General features: G+C 47.1%; 1 protein-coding gene across 2 annotated transcripts in view; it reads right to left on the reverse strand.

Annotated features, from left to right (window-relative positions):
• vps53 (VPS53 subunit of GARP complex) overlaps positions 1-23,833 on the reverse strand; it is a 328,676-nt gene that overhangs the window by 172,086 nt on the left and 132,757 nt on the right. For both annotated transcript variants that reach the window (XM_078422197.1, XM_078422198.1), the window contains exon 12: positions 22,714-22,806. In XM_078422197.1, the coding sequence (XP_078278323.1) occupies positions 22,714-22,806 (93 nt within the window). The remainder of the gene's footprint in view (positions 1-22,713; positions 22,807-23,833) is intronic.

Here is a 23,833-nt window from a genome sequence, read left to right on the forward strand (position 1 = left end):
CATGAGGGGTAACTTCTTTACTCAGAGGGTGGTGGCTGTATGGAATGGGCTTCCGGTGGAAGTGGTGGAGGCAGGCTCGATTTTATTATTTAAGAGTAAATTGGATAGGTATATGGATAAGAGGGGATTAGAGGGTTATGGTCTGAGAGCAGGTAGATGAGACTAGGTCAGAGAGAGTGGTCGGCATGGACTGGTAGGGCCGAACGGGCCTGTTTCCGTGCTGTAGTTGTTATATGGTTATATGGTTAGTTTATTGTTACATGTACCAACTAAGGTACAGTGAAATTTGAGTTACCATCCAGCCATTATAAGTGAAAAGCAACAAGACACACAGCCACATAAAATAAAAGTTAACATAAACATCCACCACAGTGGCTCCCCACATTCCTCACTGCGATGGAAAGTCCCATCTTCTGCAGTAGGTACAGCATTTAAAAGGCATTTGGACAGGTACATGGATTGGAAATGTTAAGAGGGATATGGGGCAAATAGGACTAGCTTATATGGGGTACTTAGTCGGCATGGCCGAAGGGCCTGTGTCTATACTGTATGCCTCTCTGACACTCTATAACTTTCCGCTCTGTTTCAAGTTGAACCATGCAATTGTTCACGTTAATCTGCATTGCTGCACAGCACTTTGGTTTAATATCCCTTCTGAGGGGTGGAAATTCTGCATTACACAAGCATTGCCTGGGTCCTAACTAGAGTTGCCAACTGTCCCGTATTAGCCGGGACATACCGTATTTTGGGCTAAATTGGTTTGTCCCGCATGGGACGGCCCTTGTCCCGTATTAGGCCCGGGGGGTGCTGTAGGCCCAGGCACTGTAGGTTGCGTAGCAACCCGCCTCCCGGCCCGGGCGGCCGCCATTGGTGGAGCGGGAGCACGTGGCTGCTGGCTGGGTGAGGTCACGTGGGGCGCGGGGCGGTGAGGTCACCTTGTCCCGTATTTGGGAGTGAGATAGTTGGCAACCCTAGTCCTAACATGGGCGTTGAAGTCACTACACTCTGACCCTAAGGCAGGGAGGTTGAACCTATCGACATCTTTGCACAATCCGGGAGCTCAGCTCTCGGAGCTGCTTCCAAAACCTGGACTGATTTCAATTAAAAAGTTAAATTCACACTTTAAAACCTCCAAAATCTCAACATACTGTAAGCTACCAAAGACTTGTAAGGGACCTGGGTTTGATTCTGACCTCGGGTGCTGTTTATGCAGAGTTTGTACGTTCCCCCTGTGACCACGTGGGTTTTCTCTGGGTGCTGCTCCCACACTCCAAAGACGTGCAGGTTTGTAGGTTAATTGGCTTCTGCAAATTGTAAATTGTCCCTAGAGTGCAGTATAGTGCTGGTGCAAGGGTGGTCGGTGTGGACTCGGCAGGCCAAAGGGCTGTTTCCACGCTCTATCTCTACATTCTGCGGTCTACAGAGTAGTTGGTTTGCACGCTTTACATAAAATAAAACTACAGTGGAATCTTGATGGAATCTGCTTCAAATTTTGGAAAGAGAGACCGCTCGGAGAGACGTTAATGTTTTCTCACCCCACGTCCCCCCACCCTCCCAGTGCGCGAGCTGAACTCGCTGCTGCTGACTATAAATAAACAGCAGGCAGCTTTGAAGTTGTTCCTGTGTTGAAATTCAGACACAAAAGGAAAATATTCCAGTTGACTAAAGTAAAGACTGTCGTTTCCTTCCAACGATGAAGGGTGACCAAGGTCACGGTAAAAGGTTCCTCTCACTTGGAGAAACTGCGCGGATGCGAGCCATTAGCAGCATCTCCTACTTTGTGAACCACATTCCAAGTAGTCCTGATTTGTCTTTCCTGACTAAAGGAAGGGAATCAAACAAGACTACAGCTTAGGATAGCAGACACAACGAACTGTGTCGCAGCGGTAGAGCTGCTGCCTTACAACGACAGGCACCCAGGTTCAATCCTGACTACGGGTGCTGTCTGTACGGAGTTTGTACGTTCTCCCCATGACTCGCGTGGGGTTTCTCCGGGTGCTTCGGTTTCCTCCCACACTCCAAAGACGTTTGTAGGTTAATTGGCGTGGTAAAATAGTAAATTGTCCCTATTGTGTAGTACAGGGCTAGTGTACGGGGTGATCGCTGGTCGGCATGGATTCGGTGGGCTGAAGGGCCTGTTTCCACTCTATCTCTAAACTAAACTAAACTAGCACTTTGCACATGTGACAATCAAACCACCATTGAACCACGGCAGTGCTTGCAGTCCACCAGCCAAGGCAGTTATGCAACCCCCGGGAGGGGCTGGGTTTAAAGGAGATGTGCGGGACAAGTTCTTATCTTTACACAAGTGCTGTGTTATCTGGTCCTGCATAACCAGAATTATCTGCCAACACTGTATCCAATAAATTCAAAAAGAGCTCACCCATTGTATTTTTTTAAAGCACAAGGAAAACAAAGACAAATGCCATTGCAATAAAATATCAAAACTAACTAGTCCACAGATCAGATCAAGCAGTAGTATCACAGTGAATTCATACAAAACGGGCGGCACGGTGGCGCAGCAGTAGAGTTGCTGCCGTACAGTGCGTGCAGCGCCGGAGACCCGGGTTCCATCCCGACTACGGGCGCCGTCTGTACGGAGTTTGTACGTTCTCCCCATGACCTGCGTGGGTTTTCTCCGAGATCTTTGGTTTCCTCCCACACTCCAAAGACGTGCAGGTTTGTAGGTAAATTGGCTTGGTAAATGTAATAATTGTCTCTAGTGTGTGTAGGATAGTGTTAATGTGCGGGGATCACCGGTCGGCCAGTTTCCGCGCTGTATCTCTAAACTAAACTAAACTAAACCCTCTCTGAACACTATACTTGTCAGAGATCATTTTAATTTGCAGTTTTAAAAATATATATTTCTATCTTTTCACCCAAAGTTTTGCCAGAAATCCAGCTCTATTGTGGAACAGAAGAAACTCAGAAAGCAGAGACCTGTTCTGTTTTATTTCCAAGCCTTTATAGCCAGCTGCAGCTGGGACTTTGAAAAGGATGCCAAAACCAGGCGACTCTTGCATTTGGGCCCAGTAGGCGGCTTCTATGCATTCTGTACTTCATGGGGGATTGTACTTATGTACGGCAATAATCACTGATCTGTATGCAAAAAAATGTACTTCACTGTACGTGGTAATAAAGAACCATTGAGCCATTGAGGTTTCTCCAGCCCAGTGGTATGAACATTGACTTCTCCAACTTTAGATAGTCCCTCTGTCCCTCTCTTCCCCTCCTCCTTCCCAGTTCTCCCTCTATCTTCCTGTCTCCACCTATATCCTTCCTTTGTCCCGCCCCCCTGACATCAGTCTGAAGAAGGATCTCGACCCGAAACGTCACCCATTCCTTCTCTCCCGAGATGCTGCCTGACCCGCTGAGTTACTCCAGCATTTTGTGTCGACCTTCGATTTAAACTGGCATCTGCAGTTTATTTTTTTCCTACACTGAGACCAGCATCTTTATGCCAAATTTAAACATCAAAAATTACCCGCCCAGAATTTGGTTCACATAATGCCAAGATTGTGTGGCTTGTGAAGCTCAAAAAAATCGTTCACAAGGGAGAATTATGATCTTACAGCGGATTCCACAAACTCTAACCATTTTGATGTAGCAACACATGGAGTAGCACAGTGCGCTGGTCAATCTTCCAGCTTTGGGATCATCCAAGCACTGCCCATGAAGACCCCTTTAACCATCTGTGAAGCAGGGGTAGCTAAAGGCGACCCACATTGGAGACCCTCGGACGACCTTTAATTGGACTTTACTGGAGTTTATCTCGCACTAAACGGCTATTCCTTTCATCCTGTATCTGTACACAGTGGACGGCTTGACTGTAATCATGTACCGTCTTTCCCCTGACTGGATAGCACGCAACAAAAAAAGCTTTTCACTGTACCTCGGTACATGTGACAATGAACTAAATAAACTCAAGCAGGTCCCAGGCCTTGGAGGTCCGAGCATCGTAGAGTCATAAGACCAGAAGTGATAGGAGTAGAATTAGGCCATTCAGCCCATCAAGTCTACTCCGCCATTCAATCATGGCTGATCTATCTCTCCACCCTAACCCCATTCTCCTGCCTTCTCCCCATAACCTCTGACACCCGTACTGATCAAGTCATACAGCATCGAAACAGGGCCTTCAGCCCAGCTTTACCATGCCAGCCAAGATGCATCATCTACACCAGTCTTACCTCCCCGCATTTGGCCCATATCCATCCAAACCCCTCACATTTACATACCTGTTCAAATATCTTCTAATTTTTGTTAGAGGACCTGCCTCAACTACGTCCCCCGGCAGCTCGGTCCATATACGAACCACCTTCTGAATGAAAAAGTTGCCCCTCAGGTTTCTATTAAATCTTTCCCCTCTCCCCTTAAACCTATGCCCTCTGGTTCTTGATTGCACTACTTTGGGTAAACGTTGAGTTTATCATCACGTTCACCGAGGTACAGTGAAAAGCCTATGTTGCATGACTGTGCATTCACCCTATCCATTCCCCTCACGATTTTATCAGATCACCCCTCAGCCTCCTGCACTCCAAGGAATTATATCCTAGTCTGCCCAACCTCTCCCTATAGCTCACGCCCTCAAGTCCTGGCTACAAAGACATACAGGTATGTAGGTTAATTGACTGGGTAAATGTTTTAAAAAAATTGTCCCTGGTGTGTGTAGGATAGTGTTATTGTGCGGGGATCGCTGGGCGGCGCGGACTTGGTGGGCCGAAGGGCCCGTTTCCGCACTGTATCTCTAAATCTAAAAAAAATCTAATCCTTCTGGTGGCTGCTTCATAATAAGGTTCTCTTTGGAACATGGTCACTTGATGTAAGAAAATGGAGTTGGCCATACGACTTCTCAAACCTTGCCCCCTCATCTCCAACTTCTCCCTCTAAGCTTGTGAAACTCCAGCAGGTCCACCCTGCTTTCCACAGCCTGACCACATATCTGCCGCCCATTCCCCATCACTCCCTCGCTCCACTCATCTGTTGAGCTGAGTATCATATCATCATATATATACAGCCGGAAACAGGCCTTTTCGGCCCTCCAAGTCCGTGCCGCCCAGCGATCCCCGCACATTAACACTATCTACACCCACTAGGGACAATTTTTTACATTTACCCAGCCAATTAACCTACATACCCTGTACGTCTTTGGAGTGTGGGGGGAAACCGAAGATCTCGGAGAAAACCCACGCAGGTCACGGGGAGAACGTACAAACTCCTTACAGTGCAGCACCCGTAGTCAGGATCGAACCTGAGTCTCCGGCGCTGCATTCGCTGTAAAGCAGCAACTCTACCGCTGCGCTACTGTGCCGGGTTGGAATCACCCCAAACCTCATCTCCCAGACACACTTTCCCTGCCTTAGCGGGGTCTAGTTTAGTTTAGTTTAGGGATACAGAACGGAAACAGGCCCTTCGGCCTACCAAGTCTTTGCCGACCGGCGATCCCCACACATTAACTCTATCCCACACACACTTGGGACAATTTACAATTTTACCAAAGCCAATTAACCTACAAACCTGTACGTCTTTGGAGTGTGGGATGAAACCGGAGGACCCAGAGAAAACCCACGCAGGTCACGGTGCAAACGTACAAACGCCGTACAGACAGCGCCCGTAGTCAGGATCGAACCCTGGTTTCTGGCGCTACAAAGCAGCTGCGCCACCGTGCAAAAAGGAGAGGCCCACAGCTTGTTCAATGTCACAACACAACTTGTGCTTGTGAATGTGCAAAGGCCGGGACTTGAACAAGAACGTCCTGGGTCTGTGACAAATCACTCCATTAATGCCTGCTAACTCCATTCAGTTCCTCGGCCTTCTGCCCGTGCTGCCAAAAGTCAAAAGTGATAACTGGGACCGTATGCAGCTTGGCAACCAAAGGGAATTCAGAACTGGAAAACAAGCACGCATTAAAGCTGCGAAGTTCAGTACCAGAAAGAGAAAAATAGGAATAGATTGAATTAAGAGCAAAGCAAAACAGACAGATAAGGAACTATTTTAAAAATTGGTGAATTTTAAAATCTCACTTGATTTTCAAAACTTGGAAAGTTTCTAATAATTCAGTTTTTATGCCAGAGAGGAGGCCTGCTAGTTCAGGCTACTTATGCTGGTAATTCTAAGATGTATACAGACAATGTGTTACTGTGCTGAGAACCATATTCCGCACTCTAGATCTTCCCCTTTGCTCTACCTAACAATGGCGCAGTGGAGGCACAGCGGTAGAGTTGCTGCCTTAAAGGGCCAGAGACCCGGGTTGAATCCTGACTACGGGAGCTATCTGTACGGAGTTTGCATGTTCTTTCCATGACCGCGTGGGTTTTCCCTGGGTGCTCCGGTTTCCTCCCACATTCCAAAGGTGTACCGATTTGTAGGTTAATTGGTTTTGGTAAAAATTGTTAAATGTCCCACGTGTGCAGGATAATATTAGTGTACAGGGATCGCTGGTCGGCGCGGGCTCGGTGGGCCGAAGGACCTGTTTCCACGCTGTATTTCTGAACTAACTATGATACTTGAGTTTGACCTGATTGGATTTATGTACAGTTACATCTGGTCTGTTTGAATAACATGCAAAGCAAAGCTTTTCACTGTACCTCAGTACACATCATCATAATAATTATCATAATCATAATCATACTTTATTAGCCAAGTATGTCAATAAACTAAACTAACTAACTACATTCTTTACAAAAAACCCTCAGGGCAAACTGTCACTTACGCAAATGATAGACCAGCATAATTCAGTCAGCAATTAAGATAAGTTTACACATCACTGCCCTTGTATCTGAAGCTGCTGTACTGTTTACCCATACCGTTTACCGTTGGCAAGCATTATTAAGCAGTGTAATTGGTTTTTGTCCAACGTTTTTGGTTTTGAGCAAAAGAAATCACAAAGTGCTGGAGTAACTCAGCGGGTCAGGCAGCATCTCTGGAGGATATTGACAGGTGATGTTTCGGGTCAGGACCCTTCTTCGGACTGATTGTAGTGAGGGGGGGGGATAAAGATGGAAGAGAGGTCAGGGTGGGACAAGACCAGGCAAGTGATAGGAGGTCTGAAGAAGGGTCTCGACCCGAAACGTCACCCATTCCTTCTCTCCAGAGATGCTGCCTGACCCGCTGAGTCCATTTCCGGGTCAAGACATTTCTTCAGACTGAGAGTCAGGGGAAAGGGAAACGAGAGATATAGAAGGCGCATAGAACAAATGAATGGAAGATATGCAAAAAGCAACGATTATCAAGGAAAGGTGGAGTCCACAATGGTCCATTGTTGGCTGTGGGGAAGGTGATAACATGTCATACAGACAGTGAAACGCGACAGGATGACAGTGAAATTTGTTCTAGGTTAACCTACAAACCTGCACGTCTTTGTAGTGATGGAGGAAACCGGAGCACCCGGAGAAAACCCACGCGGTCACAGGGAGAACGTACAAACTCCGTACAGACAGCACCCGTGGTCAGGATCAAACTCGGGTCCCTGGCACTGTAAGGCAGCAACTCTACTGCTGCGCCACCGGGCTGCCCCTCAGTGAATCAGTTGATGAATGGTCATTTGTTGTTGGCCTATTTTGTGAAATGCCCCAACATGGAGAGGAAAAGTTTAGAGGGATATGGGCCAAACAGAGCCAAATGGGGCTAATGTAGATGGAGCATGTTGGTCAGCAGGGACAGGTCGGGCCAAAGGGCCTGTTTCCGTGCTGTTTAACTCTGACACTATAACATGAGGCAGCATTTTTGAGAGAGAAAGGGAGGTTGAGATATATGTTTTAAATAGCAGACGTGTCCTGCTTTCAAACAGATGTTCCTAAATAATTTAAATTGGCTGGGAATACTATTTATATGGCTGGATTTTCACAGAATTATTTTTATACAGTGCAACTTCATTACACTAACATTAACAAAAGCCAGATTTTTTTCCACTCAAGAGGAAAAAAAACAAGTTCTAATTCTTGGCAGTGTTTCTGGTGGTTTTGAATCCAGTTTACTCCAGCTAGGAAACAGATCCCACAGTTCCAATATAATGTATTAAGCAGAGTCAGCAGATAAATCAAAGCTGCTCGAAATTCCAGCATCTTCCTTGAGGTAGCTTTTGTTTAGTTTGGTGTAGTGTAGTTTAGTGTAGTGTAGTGTAGTGTAGTGTAGTGTAGTGTAGTGTAGTGTAGTGTAGTGTAGTGTAGTGTAGTGTAGTGTAGTGTAGTGTAGTGTAGTGTAGTTTAGTATAGTTTAGTGTAGAGTAGTGTAGTGTAGTGTAGTGTAGTGTAGTATAGTTTAGTATAGTGTAGTGTAGTGTAGTTTAGTATAGTTTAGTTTAGTGTAGTGTAGTGTAGTTTAGTATAGTTTAGTGTAGTGTAGTGTAGTGTAGTTTAGTATAGTTTAGTGTAGTGTAGTGTAGTGTAGTATAGTTTAGTGTAGTGTAGTGTAATTTAGTGTAGTGTAGTGTAGTGAAGTATAGTTTAGTGTAGTGTAGTGTAGTGTAGTGTAGTGTAATTTAGTGTAGTGTAGTGTAGTTTAGTGTAGTTTAGTGTAGTGTAGTTTAGTGTAGTGTAGTGTAGTTTAGTGTAATTTAATGTAGTTTAGTGTAGTTTAGTGTAGTGTAGTGTAGTGTAGTTTAGTGTAGTTTAGTGTAGTGTAGTGTAGTGTAGTTTAGTGTAGTTTAGTGTAGTGTAGTTTAGTGTAATTTAGTGTAGTTTAGTGTAGTGTAGTTTAGTGTAGTTTAGTTTAGTGTAGTGTAGTTTAGTGTAGTTTAGTGTAGTGTAGTGTAGTTTAGTGTAGTTTAGTGTAGTTTAGTGTAGTGTAGTGTAGTGTAGTTTAGTGTAATTTAGTGTAGTTTAGTGTAGTGTAGTGTAGTTTAGTGTAGTGTAGTTTAGTGTAGTTTAGTTTAGTGTAGTGTAGTTTAGTGTAATTTAGTATAGTTTAGTGTAGTGTAGTTTAGTGTAGTGTAGTTTAGTGTAGTTTAGTGTAGTGTAGTTTAGTGTAATTTAGTGTAGTTTAGTGTAGTGTAGTTTAGTGTAGTGTAGTGTAGTTTAGTGTAGTTTAGTGTAGTGTAGTTTAGTGTAATTTAGTGTAGTTTAGTGTAGTGTAGTTTAGTGTAGTTTAGTGTAGTTTAGTGTAGTTTAGTGTAGTTTAGTTTAGTGTAGTTTAGTTTAGTGTAGTGTAGTTTAGTGTAGTTTAGTATAGTTTAGTTTAGTGAAGTTTGCTTTAGTTTAGTGTTGTTTAGTTTACTTTCCTTTTGTGTGGTTTAGTTTAGTGTGTAGTTTGCTTTAGTTTTAGTGTTGTTTAGTTACTTTCCTTTTGTGTAGTTTAGTTTAGTGTAGTTTAGTTTAGTGTAGGAAAAAAACTGCAGATGCTGGTATAAATCAAAGGTAGACATAAAATGCTGGAGTAACTCAGCGAGTCAGGCAGCATCTCTGGAGAGAAGGAATGAGCGGCATTTTGGGTCAAGACCCTTCTTCATACTGAGAGTCTGGGGGGAAGGGAGATACAAAGATAAGGAAGTATAAGTTGTGAAAACGAGACATGAAAGGGGGTGGTGATGAAGGAAAATGTAGTCTAGTGTAGTTTAGTTTAGTGGTCCTTCGGCCCACCGAGTCCGCGCCGACCAGCAATCCCCGTACACTAGCACTATCCTACATACTAGGGACAATGCATTTACAATTTTACCAAAGCCAATTAACCTACAAACCAGTATGTCTTTGGAATGTGGAAAGAAACCTGAGCACCCGAAGAAAACCCGCATGGTCACGGGGAGAACGTGCAAACTCCGTACAGACAGCACCCATAGTCAGGGTCGAATCTGGGTCTCTGGCGCTGTGAGGCAGCAACTCTACCGCTGCACTACCGTGCCGCCCGAAATAGACTTTTGGACAAATATTGGCAATGTGAGCTGACGTTGAAATTGTATAACAGGCAGCCAGACCATGTCTTAGCGTGAGTGACAGAATTTGGCATGTTTTAAAAAGAAGTAGCAAGATAATTATAGGGTTGTTTTACAGTGACTAAGTGTCATTGACAGCAATCACTTGCGTGCACAAAGAAGGCATACATGGTGTTCCCGCAAAGTGATTTGGGAATCCCTCACACACGGGTTGGAGGTGTGGAAAGTTCAGTGCCCTCCATAATGTTTGGGACAAAGACCCATCATTTATTTATTTGCCTCTGTACCCTACAATTTGAGATTTGTAATAGAAAAAAATCACATGTAGTTAAAGTGCACATTGTCAGATTTTATTAAATAGTATTTTTATACATTTTGGTTTCACCATGTAGAAATTACAGCTGTGTTTATACATAGTCCCCCCCCCATTTCAGGGCACCATAATGTATGGGACACATGACTTCACAGGTGTTTGTAATTGCTCAGGTGTGTTTAATTGCCTCCTTAACGCAGGTATAACAGAGCTCTCAGCACCTAATCTTTCCTCCAGTCTTTCCATCACTTTTGGAAACTTTTATTGCTGTTTATCAACATGAGGACCAAAGTTGTGCCAATGAAAGTCAAAGAAGCCATTATGAGACTGGGAAACAAGAATAAAACTGTTAGAGACATCAGCCAAACCTTAGGCTTACCAAAATCAACTGTTTGGAACATCATTAAGAAGAAAGAGAGCACTGGTGAGCTTACTGATCGCAAAGGGACTAGCAGGCCAAGGAAGACCTCCACAGCTGATGACAGAAGAATTCTCTCTAAAATAAAGAAAAATCCCCAAACACCTGTCCGACAGATCAGAAACACTCTTCAGGAGTCAGGTGTGGATTTGTCAATGACCACTGTCCGCAGAAGACTTCATGAACAGAAATACAGAGGCTACACTGCAAGATGCAAACCACTGGTTGGCTGCAAAAATAGGTTGGCCAGGTTACAGTTTGCCAAGAAGTATTTAAAAGAGCAACCACAGTTCTGGAAAAAGGTCTTGTGGACAGATGAGATGAAGATTAACTTGTATTAGAGTGATGGCAAGAGCAAAGTATGGAGGAGAGAAGGAACTTCCCAAGATCCAAAACATACCACCTCATCTGTGAAACATGAAGGTGGGGGTGTTATGGGCCTGGGCATGTATGGCTGCTGAAGGTACTGGTTCATTTATCTTCATTGTTGATACAACTGCTGATGGTAATAGCATAATGAATTCTGAAGTGTATAGATACATTCTATCTGCTCAAGTTCAAACAAATGCCTCAAAACTCATTGGCCGGCGGTTCATTCTACAGCAAGACAATGATCCCAAACATACTGCTAAAGCAACAAAGGAGTTTTTCAAAGCTAAACAATGGGCAATTCTTGAGTGGCTAAGTCAATCACCCGATCTGAACAAAATTGAGCATGCCTTTTATATGGTGAAGAGAAAACTGAAGGGGACTAGCCCCCAAAACAAGCATAAGCTAAAGATGGCTGCAATACAGGCCTGGCCAGAGAACATCACCAGAGAAGACACCCAGCAACTGGTGATGTCCATGAATCGCAGACTTCAAGCAGTCATTGCATGCAAAGGATATGCAACAAAATACTAAACATGACTACTTTCATTTACATGACATTGATGTGTCCCAAACATTATGATGCCCTGAAATGGGAGGACTATGCAATTTCTACATGGTGAAACCAAAATGTATAAAAATGGCCTTTATTAAAATCTGACAATGTGCACTTTAACCACATGTGATTTTTTTCTATTACAAATCTCAAATTGTGGAGTACAGAGGCAAATAAATAAATGATGGGTCTTTCTCCCAAACATTATGGAGGGCACTGTACGTGTTTCTTCCAAATAGTTTCCCTGTGGTGACGGTAAAAGAGGAATGTGCTACACTTGTTTTTCTCCAAAACCTAGGCATTAAAATGAAAAAAAAGCCATGATATTAATCTCCATCAAAATAAACTCATAGATTTATGCAAATTTGTTCTCAAATTATATTTGTTGTTAAACTCACTCTTCGCTGACATTGTAGCAACACCCACTGGAAGTTACTGAGTGGATTTAACATTTTTATAATCACTAATTTTCTTGCATACTTTAGCAGTTGAGAGCATAGACACAAATTGCTGGAGTAACTCAGCGGCACAGGCAGCATCTCGGGAGAGAAGGAATAGGTGACATTTTGGGTCGAGACCCTTCTTCAGACTTAAGAAGGGTCTCGACCTGAAACATTACCCATTCCTATCCTGAGATGTTGCCTGTCCCGCTGAGTTACTCCAGCATTTTGTGTCTATCTTCAGTTTAAACCAGCATCTGCGGTTCCTTCCTACAGCAATTGAGAGCAGGCAGGGTTTGGGCATTGCAGGGGACAGGCCACGGCCTGTGGGGGATAGGGTCAACGCTGGGTGGCTGGGAGTTGGTGGGCCCGGCCTGGGAGTGGCCGGGGAGGCTGTGAGGGTTGGCGGTGGGCGGTGGCTGTGGGCAGCCAGGAAGCCTGTGAGGGTCAGCGCTGGCGTCCGAGTTGGTGGGCCCGGACTGGGTAGACTGTGGGTCAGCGGTAGCTTGGGGGGTGGTGGCTGTGGCTGTGGCCTCGGCCTGTGGGTGGGCTGGGTGTCAGCGGTGGGCCCAGCCTGTGGGTGGGCTGGGAGTCGGTGGTGGGCCCGGCCTGTGGGTGGGCTGGGAGGCTGGGAGTCAGCAGTGGGCCCGGCCTGTGGGTGGGCTGGGTGGATGGGAGTCGGTGGTGGGCCCGGCCTGTGGGTGGGCTGGGAGTCAGCAGTGGGCCCGGCCTGTGGGTGGGCTGGGGGGCTGGGAGTCGGTGGTGGGCCCGGCCTGTGGGTGGGCTGGGTGGATGGGAGTCGGTGGTGGGCCTGGCCTGTGGGTGGGCTGGGGGGCTGGGAGTCAGCAGTGGGCCCGGCCTGTGGGTGGGCTGGGTGGATGGGAGTCGGTGGTGGGCCTGGCCTGTGGGTGGGCTGGGAGTCGGTGGTGGGCCCGGCCTGTGGGTGGGCTGGGAGGCTGGGAGTCAGCAGTGGGCCCGGCCTGTGTGTGAGCTGGGTGGATGGGAGTCGGTGGTGGGCCTGGCCTGTGGGTGGGCTGGGGGGCTGGGAGTCGGTGGTGGGCCCGGCCTGTGGGTGGGCTGGGTGGATGGGAGTCGGTGGTGGGCCTGGCCTGTGGGTGGGCTGGGGGGCTGGGAGTCAGCAGTGGGCCCGGCCTGTGGGTGGGCTGGGTGGATGGGAGTCGGTGGTGGGCCTGGCCTGTGGGTGGGCTGGGGGGCTGGGAGTCGGTGGTGGGCCCGGCCTGTGGGTGGGCTGGGTGGATGGGAGTCGGTGGTGGGCCCGGCCTGTGGGTGGGCTGGGTGGATGGGAGTCGGTGGTGGGCCTGGCCTGTGGGTGGGCTGGGAGTTGGTGGTGGGCCCGGCCTGTGGGTGGGCTGGGGGGCTGGGAGTCGGTGGTGGGCCCGGCCTGTGAGTGGGCTGGGAGTCGGTGGTGGGCCCGGCCTGTGGGTGGGCTGGGAGTCGGTGGTGGGCCCGGCCTGTGGGTGGGCTGGGAGTCGGTGGTGGGCCCGGCCTGTGGGTGGGCTGGGAGTCAGCAGTGGGCCCGGCCTGTGGGTGGGCTGGGTGGATGGGAGTCGGTGGTGGGCCTGGCCTGTGGGTGGGCTGGGGGGCTGGGAGTCGGTGGTGGGCCCGGCCTGTGGGTGGGCTGGGAGTCGGTGGTGGGCCCGGCCTGTGGGTGGGCTGGGAGTCGGTGGTGGGCCCGGCCTGTGGGTGGGCTGGGAGTCCCAGGAGTATAGGAGCAGGGAGGTTCTGCTGCAGTTGTACAGGGCCTTGGTGAGACCGCACCTGGAGTACTGTGTGCAGTTTTGGTCTCCTAATCTGAGGAAAGACATTCTAGCCTTAGAGGGAGTACAGAGAAGGTTCACCAGATTGATCCCTGGGATGGCAGGACTTTCATATGAAGAAAGACTGGATAGACTAGGCTTATACTCTCTGGAATTTAGAGGATTGAGGGGGGATCTTATAGAAACATATAAAATTCTTAAGGGGTTGGACAGGCTAGATGCGGGAAGATTGTTCCCGATGTTGGGGAAGTCCAGAACTAGGGGTCACAGCTTAAGGATAAGGGGGAAGTCTTTTAGGACCGAGATGAGAAAACATTTCTTCACACAGAGAGTGGTGAATCTGTGGAATTCTCTGCCACAGAAGGTAGTTGAGGCCAGTTCATTGGCTATATTTAAGAGGGAGTTAGATGTGGCCCTTGTGGCTAAAGGGATCAGGGGGTATGGAGAGAAGGCAGGTACAGGTTACTGAGCTGGATGATCAGCCATGATCATATTGAATGGCGGTGCAGGCTCGAAGGGCCGAATGGCCGAATGGCCTACTCCTGCACCTATGTTTCTATGTTTCTATGAGTCGGCGGTGGCATTGCAATCAGCAGACCCATCCTGGGAACAGCTGGGGAGGCTGTGAAGGTCGGTGGTGGGCTTGGCCTGTGGGAGCAGACTGGGGAGACTGTGAGCCAGCGATGACTTTGGAGTCGGTGGGCCCGGCCTGGGAGCGGATGGGACCGTATCCTCCAACATCCACCGGTCCCGTCCTGTTGGCCGTTGGGTACGCGGCACAATCGAGCATTTCAGGTCAGGAACCTTCTTCAATCTCAAGACGTTTTCACCGCCTGTCCACTCCTTCTCCAGATGCTGCCTGACCCAACTGCCGAGTCCCCCCAGCACTTTGTAGTTTGGAAACAGGTTATAGCCGAAGCTTCCAGAGGGATGCAGCCAGCAGGGGGAAGCCACCAAGCCAGTCCCCCACAGCTGAACGCAAGACTGGGCGGACCGCGGCCCGGTAAGAGGAGCCTGCCAAGCCGGTCCCTGCTCATCCACCAGAGTCCCGGGGGATGGAGCTGGTGATGACGGACGTGACGGGCGAGGATCGAGACTGGTGGGAGAGCAGGGGGAACCGGGGTCTGGCCCACCGTGCCCTCGAGGTCGGCTGCAGGAGGCTCCCACCCTCCCGGGACACAAAGGTGGACGGGCGAGGAGAGGGACGTGGGTTCGTTGATCGATCCACACGTCCAAGGAAGGCGACGGCTGGAGGCCCTGCAGCAGCCTGGGGCTTCGCCTGGAACAGGCACCGTTCTTAACAACTAGAGCACGGACTGGTCTGGCACCAAAACATGTACCTCGTGCATATGGGATCAGTGGACTATTTCTGTACACCTGCTGATCGGGGATGTGCCTGGGTATGGCAATACTCTACTGCACTGTTCGTAAGAAAATAATTTTACTGTGTGTTTGCACTTTGCACATGTGACAATAAAAGCACCACTAAACTATCTGCATTTAACTTCTCCACATTTGTAATTTTAGTAAACTCTATTTCAGACTTCGAGTCACAGAGTGACACAACGTGGAAACAGACCCTTCGGCCCAACTTGCCCACACCGGCCAACAGGTCCCATCTGCACTAGTCTAACCTACATGCGTTTGGCCCACATCCCTCTAATCCTATCCTTTACATGTATCCGTCTCAATAGGATGTCCCGGCAGAAAGGCAGATTATTATCTGAATGGTGCCAAGTTAGGAAGAGGGGATGTTCAACGAGATCTGGGTGTCCTAGTGCATCAGTCACTGAAAGGAAGCATGCAGGTACAGCAGGCAGTGAAGAAAGCCAATGGAATGTTGGCCTTCGTAACAAGAGGAGTTGAGTATAGGAGCAAAGAGGTCCTTCTACAGTTGTACCGGGCCCTGGTGAGACCGCACCTGGAGTACTGTGTGCAGTTTTGGTCTCCAAATTTGAGGAGGGATATTCTTGCTATTGAGGGCGTGCAGCGTAGGTTCACTAGGTTAATTCCCGGAATGGCGGGACTGTCGTATGTTGAAAGGCTGGAGCAATTAGGCTTGTATACACTGGAATTTAGAAGGATGAGGGGGGATCTTATTGAAACATATAAGATAATTAGGGGATTGGACACATTAGAGGCAGGAAACATGTTCCCAATGTTGGGGGAGTCCAGAATAAGGGGCCACAGTTTAAGAATAAGGGGTAGGCCATTTAGAACGGAGATGAGGAAGAACATTTTCAGTCAGAGAGTGGTGAAGGTGTGGAATTCTCTGCCTCAGAAGGCAGTGGAGGCCAGTTCGTTGGATGCTTTAAAGAGAGAGCTGGATATAGCTCTTAAGGATAGCGGAGTGAGGGGGTATGGGGAGAAGGCAGGAACGGGGTACTGATTGAGAGTGATCAGCCATGATCGCATTGAATGGCGGTGCTGGCTCGAAGGGCTGAATGGCCTACTCCTGCACCTATTGTCTATTGTCTATTGTCTATTGTCTAACCTTTCATAAACTTTGCGATAGTACCTGTTTCAACTTCCTCCTCTGGCAGCTCGTTCCATATACCCCTCAGGTTCCTGTTAAATATTTTTACCTCCTCTAAGTTTTATTCTTGTTTCTCAGTCTCAGAATGGTTTCTTTGACTTTCATTGGCACAACTTTGGTCCTCGTGTTGATAAACAGCATAAAAGTTTCCAAACGTGATAGAAAGACTGGAGGAAAGACTGGGTGCTGAGAGCTCTCTTATATCTGCATTAAGGAGGCAATTAAACACATTTGAGCAATTACAAACACCTGGAAGCCATGTGTCCCAAATATTATGGTGCCCTGAAATGGGTGGGGGGGACTTTGTATAAACACAGCTGTAATTTCTACATGGTGAAACCAAAATATATAAAAATGGCCTTTATTAAAATCTGACAATGTGCACTTTTTTTTCTATTACAAATCTCAAATTGTGGAGTACAGAGGCAAATAAATAAATGATGGGTCTTTGTCCCAAACATTACGGAGTATAATCAATACTCTGACTGATGAAGGCCAAAGTGCCAAAAGCCTTTTTGACCACCGTATCTACCTGTGATGCTACGTTCAAGGAACTATGTACCTGCGCTCCTAGTTCCCTCTGCCCTGCAACACTTCCAAGAGCCCGACCATTCACTGTGCAGGTTCTAACCCATGTTAGACTTCCCAAAAATAACCATTCCAATATATCAATATCCTCTTGCAGCTTTCCTTCGTCCTCACAATTATTTATGACTCCTATTTTAACATACTGTGAGAATCTGACCACCTTTCCCTGTTTCCAAACAACGGCTGGATATTGGGGTTGCCACTGACAACCACACTGAGAAGCCACTCTCTTCTAACTTGGATGTAAATCACATCTGCCACTACCCCTCATTCCATACCACTTCATCTTATATTATTTACAACATATTGAATGTACATAATATTTTATGCTTGGAAAGCCACGCTACTGATTATTTATGGTCTGCAACCAAATGGATCCTGCACAAAACCACGGAGCTATCCGAGTCCAATAATAATTTATAGCTCTTTTCCTCCGTAAGCAGAAAATGGGCTATTCATGGGCTATTCATAAAGTGACGTTGGTTTGCTTTCCCGTCCACTGGTTTTCCATCGTCTCGTGAATATAACGCAGAGTGTAGATGGGACCTGTTGGTCGGTGTGTCAGGTTGCCAACTGTCTCGCATTAGCCGGGACATCCTGTATTTTGGGCTGAATTGATAAGTGTGTCCTGTACGGGGCCGCCCTTGTCCCATATTAGTCGGGTTGCCAACTTCCTCACTCCCAAATAAGGGACAAAGGGTGACGACACCGCCCCGTGCCCCACGTGACCTCACCCAGCCAGCGGCCACGTGCTCCCGCTCCACCAATGGCGGCCGAAGCCAAATCACTGGATAGATTTAAGAGAGAGTTAGGTAGAGCTCTAGGGGGTAATGGAATCAAGGGATATGAGGAGAAGGCAGGCATGGGTTATTGATTGTGGACGATCAGCAATGATCACAATGAATGGCGGTGCTGGCTTGAAGGGCCGAATGGCCTCCTCCTGCACCTATTTTCTATGTTTCTATGGCCGCCAAGAGGTCAGCAATCTTCAGAGGACCAGATCTCAGGCACTCAATTCTGGTGATACAAAGTCATATAAGTCTGCAACACTTCCTCCTCGATAACCGTCGGCACTAGGGCTGTGTGTTCGGCCACCTTCTCCACTCACTCTAATCCATGACCATGCAGCCAAGCACAGTTCCAACTCCATCTTTAAATTGGATGACAACACCACTGTTGCTGGACAAATTATGGATAATGACGACAATAGACAATAGGTGCAGGAGGAGGCCATTCGGCTCTTCAAGCCAGCACCGCCATTCAATGTGATCATGGCTGATCATTCTCAATCAGAACCCCGTTCCTACCTTCTCCCCATACCCCCTGACTCCACTATCCTTAAGAGCTCTATCTAGCTCTCTCTTGAATGCATTCAGAGATTTGGCCTCCACTGCCTTCTGAGGTAGAGAATTCCACATATTTACAACTCTCTGACTGAAAAGGTTTTTCCTCATCTCCGTTCTAAATGGCCTACCCCTTATTCTTAAACTGTGGCCCCTGGTTCTGGACTCCCCCAACATTGGGAACATGTTTCCTGCCTCTAACGTGTCCAACCCCTTAATAATCTTATATGTTTCGATAAGATTCCCTCTCATCCTAAATTCCAAGCCTAGTCGCTCCAGTCTTTCAATATATGACAGTCCCGCCATTCCTGGAATTAACCTAGTAAACCTACGCTGCACGCCTTCAATAGCAAGAATAACCTTCCTCAAATTTGGAGACCAAAACTGCACACAGTACTCCAGGTGCGGTCTCACTAGGGCCCTATACAACTGCAGAAGGACCTCTTTGTTCCTATACTCAACTCCTCTTGTTATGAAGGCCAACATTCCATTGGCTTTCTTCACTGCCTGCTGTACCTGCATGCTTCTTTTCAGTGACTGATACACTAGGATACCCAGATCTCATTGTACGTCCCCTTTTCCTAACTTTACACCATTCAGGTAATAATCTGCCTTCTTATTCTTACCACCAAAGTGGATAACCTCACAATTATCCACATTTAACTGCATCTGCCATGCATCGGCCCACTCACACAACCTGTCCAAGTCACCCTGCAACCTCATAGCATCTTCCTCACAGCTCACACTGCCACCCAGCTTTGTATCATCTGCCAATTTGCTAATGGTACTTTTAATCCCTTCAATCCTTTAATCCAGTCAGAGTAGAGAGGGAGATCGCCCGGCTGATTGCCTTTTGTTCACAGCAAGAGCAAAGCGCTGATTGTTGACTTTAGAAGAGGAAGGCCGAGGATCCAAGAACCTGCCTTCATCAACAGGTTGGTGGTGGAGAGAGTCAACAACAAACAAGTTTCTGGACATGCCTATCTCTACAGATCTGTCCTGGACCCAGCACATTGATACAATCACAAAGAAAGCCCACCAACTCCTCGACTTACTTAGAAGATCCGGTACGCCAACAAATATTCTCTTGGATTTCTACAGGTGTACGGTAGAGAGCATATTGTGGTTTCATCGTGGCCTGATTTGGCTTCAGGAATGCCCAGGAATGAAGAAGCTCGTAAAAGTTGTGGACACTGCCCAGTCCGTCACGGGTTCTGACCTCCCAACCTCAAAGGAATCTACAGGAGGCGCTGCCTCAAAAAGGCATCCAGCATCATCCGAGACCCACACCACCCTGGCCACACTCTCATTTCACTCCCACCATTGGGAAGAAGGTACAGGAGCCTGAAAACTGCAACGTCCAGGTTCAGGAACAGCTTCTTCCCAACAAGCATCAGGCTATTGAACACTATAAACTGCCTGGGTTTAGTTTAGTTTAGTTAATTTAATTTAGAGATACAGCACGGAAACAGGCCCTTCGGCCCACCGGGTCCGCGCCGACCAGCGATCCCCGCACATTAACACTACCCTACAAACACTAGGGACAATTTTTACATTTACCAAGCCAATTAATCTACAAACCTGCACGTCTTTGGAGTGTGGGAGGAAACCGAAGATCTCGGAGGAAACCCACGCAGGTCACGAGGAGAACTTACAAACTCCGTAGACAGCACCCGTAGTCGGGATGGAACCCGGGTCTCCGGCGCTGCATTCGCTGTAAGGCAGCAACTCTACCACTGCGCCACCGTGACCGACGGTCACATCAGGAACTTTGGGCTTTGTTTTGTTTTTGCACTCTATTGTGTTTAATTCCTTGTTAGGCTTCTTTACTTGTTGTTTGTTTAGTACATTTAGAAGGGCTAAACATCCAAGGACGTACACGCTACTGGAGATAAATGGGTCTACTGTGGATAGGGTGAGCAGTATTAAATACTTGGGAGTCCACATCACAGAGGATCTGCCGTGGGCAACGCACATTGCCGCACTGGTGGGTAAGGCAAAGCAGCGCCTTTACCACCTTAGACAGCTGAGGAAATTCAGAGTGTCTCTGGGGATCCTTCATTGCTTCTACTCTGGGGCCGTAGAGAGCATCCTGTCCGGCAACATTACAGTCTGGTTTGGGAACAGCTCTGCCCAGGACAGGGTGGCCCTGCAGAGACCATGGGAACTACACTCGCCCCCCTGCAGGACCTATACATCAGGAGGTGCAGATCCAGAGCAAGCAAAATCATGAGGGACCCCAAGCCACCCCAGTAACGGACTGTTCCAGATGCTACGGTCAGGCAAACGCCTCCGCTGTCACGCTGTGAAAACGGAGAGGATGAGACGGAGTTTCTTCCCACAGGCCATCAGGACTGTTAACTTTTATAACTCCAGGGACTAAATTTTGTCTTCTCTATATTAACTTATTAACTTTATTTATATGCTGTAACTGTAATTCTTTTTTGTGCACAATCCGCAGGCATTGCCACTTTCATTTCACTGCACATCGTGTGTGTGTATGTGACAAATAAACTTGACTTGACTAGACTTGATTATGTATTGAGTACTGTGTTTACATCTCTGTTGTGCTGCTGTTGAAAGGTAAGAATTTCATTGTTCCATTTCGGCTCAGATGACAATAAAACATTTTTGACTCTTTTGCCCCAAGGTCAGGATGGAGCCCGCGTGTCTCCGGCGCTGTGAGGCAGCAGTGCTACCAGCTCATCAAAGACACAATCCATTTCGCTTCAATGTTTGCAGGGTACAAACCGTGAACGAAGAACAGAATTCAAGTGGAATGTTTGCGTTTTTGTTGCGATGAAATGAAGGGTTTTTTAAAATTTTGTGATAAATGTATATATAGCAGAAACCTGGTCCTGCTAATGGTCTCTCTATTAATATTTCAAAGGTTTCAAAGGTCTTTTATTGTCACGTGTACCAATTAAGGTACAGTGACATGCGAATTACTAAACAGCCATACTAAAAAATGCAAGAAGACACACAACTGCATAAACGTTAACATAAACATCCACCACAGCGGATTCCCCACATTCCTCACTGTGATGGAAGGCAATAAAGTCCAATCTTCTTCCCTCATTTGTTGATCTGTGTTAATAGATTTGGGGCAATATCACACCCTTGGTTAAAAAGGGTTATAAATGCCATTCTTACTACACCATCGTTCACATGACTTGCAAATCAGGAAAACATGTTGGCGTATGGAGTAGTGGGACTTCATGGGGCAGTATAACATGCATATCAGAACACAAAGCAGAATGGAAGATTCCCAGTGAAGATTTCACAGAAAATATCAATTTGTCGACTTTCCTTTAAACTAATGGCCAAAGTTTAGTTTAGTTTAGTTTGGTTTGGTTTAAAGATATTGCGTGGAAACAGGCCCTTCAGCTCACCGAGTCCGAGCCGACCAGTGCTCACCCATACACTACACATAGGGTTGCCAACTTCCTCACTCCCAACTTCGGGACAAGGTGACATCACCGCCCCGTGCACCACGTGACCTCACCCAGCCAGCTGCCACGTGCTCCCGCTCCACCAATGGAGGCCGGTAGGCCGCCATTGGTGGAGCCGGGGGCACGTGGCCGCTGGCTGGGTGAGGTCACGTGGGGCGCGGGGCGGTAATGTCACCTTGTCCCGAAGTTGGGAGTGAGGAAGTTGGCGATCCTACTAATACGGGAAAAGGGCGGTCCCTTACGGGACAAACTAATTTAGCCCAAAATATGGGATGTCCTGGTAATATGGGACAATTGGCAACCCCAACTACACACCACAGATAATTTACAGAAGCCAATTAACCTACAAACCTACACGCCTATGGAATGTGGGAGGAAACCAAAGCACCCAGAAGAAAACCCACACGTTCATAGGGGGAACGTACAAACTTCATACAGGCAGCACCCGTAGTCAGGATTGAACCCGGGTCTCTGGCGCTGTAAGACAGCAACACTACCGCTGCACCACAGTGCTGTTCCTTGGAATAATTGGAAATAGGAAATCTTATAGACCCTACATGATTTGACCCGACAGGATGAGGGGGATCTTACAGAGGTGTATAAAATCATGAGAGGAATAGATTGGGTAGATGTACAGAGTCTCTTGCCCAGAGTAGGGGAATCGATGGCCCAGGGACATAGGTTCAAGATGAAAGGGAAAAGATTTAATAGGAATCTGAGGGGTAACTTTTTCACACAAAGGGTGGTGGGTGTATGGATCAAGCTCCCTGAGGAGGTAGTTGAGGCAGGGACCATCCCAGCATTTAAGAAACAGACAGGTGCATGGATAGGATAGGTTTGGAGGGATATGGACCAAACGTGGGCAGGTGGGACCAGTATAGCTGGGACATGTTGGCTGGTGTGGACAAGATGGGCTGAAGGGCCTTTTTTCACATTGTAACACTGTATGGTTTTCTATGACCAGGTCTCTACTTGCAATGATCCCAAAGACTGAGCAAAAAGAATCAGAACAAAATTAAATAACACTGCTTTAAGACTGCTTTTTTCCCTCTTTTTACCTTCTCTAGATCTTCTTTCTCAGGATCACAATCTACTCCTGGTTCATCCTCAAGGAATGGATTTGTGGAAGGTGGCGCTGGCTCTGGTTTTTTCTGTTAACGGGAAGAACAGAGTGTTCAGTAAGTATCCAAGTTCTCAGCATCGTTCAAACACCAGGGGCAAAAATACATTTCAACACATGCACGCAACACAACACGCAAATATGCCAAATCAATAAACCACCTCATACAGAACCAACGTGGGCCTAAAAATAAACATTATGGAAATTTATTTCTGGACTTCTTCACGATAGTGGGAGGCCTGTAGGTCCCTTACTAATTCAAACAGGCACTGTGTCACTCTGTTGGCTGCAGTGGTTTGTACCTTCATGGGGTAATACAAGAATGCAAATATTTGCTACATTAAAGTAAGTTCTTTTTCATTTTATGTGAACTCCAAATTAATTCCTCATGATAAACCAGATGACAAGCAGATAAGTAAATAATTACATTTTGATGATGAATTTTAAGCAAAACAATCTGCAGATTGCATTTACCTAATGTGCATGTAAAAAAGACAGCACTTTGCGTCTATCTTTGCTTCTCCAGAGATGCTGCCTGATCCGCTGATTACTTTTTAGGCAATTGTTTCATTACCTAGAATTTCAGCATACTCAAGCACTTTTATCTCTCTTTGGTATAAACCAGCTTCTGCAGTTCTTTATTTCTACAGATACATAGTTTTCTGAAAGTGGAATCACAGGATGGTAAAGACGGCTTTTGATACATTGGCCTTCAGCAGTCAGGGAAACCTAGTATAGAAGTTGGTTACAGTTGTACAAGATGTCGGTGACGCCACATTTAGACAATAGACAATAGGTGCAGGAGGAGGCCATTCGGCCCTCCGAGCCAGCACCGCCATTCAATGTGATCATGGCTGATCATTCTCAATCAGTACCCCGTTCCTGCCTTCTCCCCATACCCCCTGACTCCGCTATCCTTAAGAGCTCTATCTAGCTCTCTCCTGAATGCATTCAGAGAATTGGCCTCCACTGCTTTCTGAGGCAGAGAATTCCACAGATTCACAACTCTGACTGAAAAGGTTTTTCCTCATCTCAGTTCTAAATGGCCTACCCCTTAT

Source organism: Rhinoraja longicauda, chromosome 26 (genome assembly GCF_053455715.1).
Source record: "Rhinoraja longicauda isolate Sanriku21f chromosome 26, sRhiLon1.1, whole genome shotgun sequence".
Classification (NCBI taxonomy): Eukaryota; Metazoa; Chordata; class Chondrichthyes; order Rajiformes; family Arhynchobatidae; genus Rhinoraja; species Rhinoraja longicauda.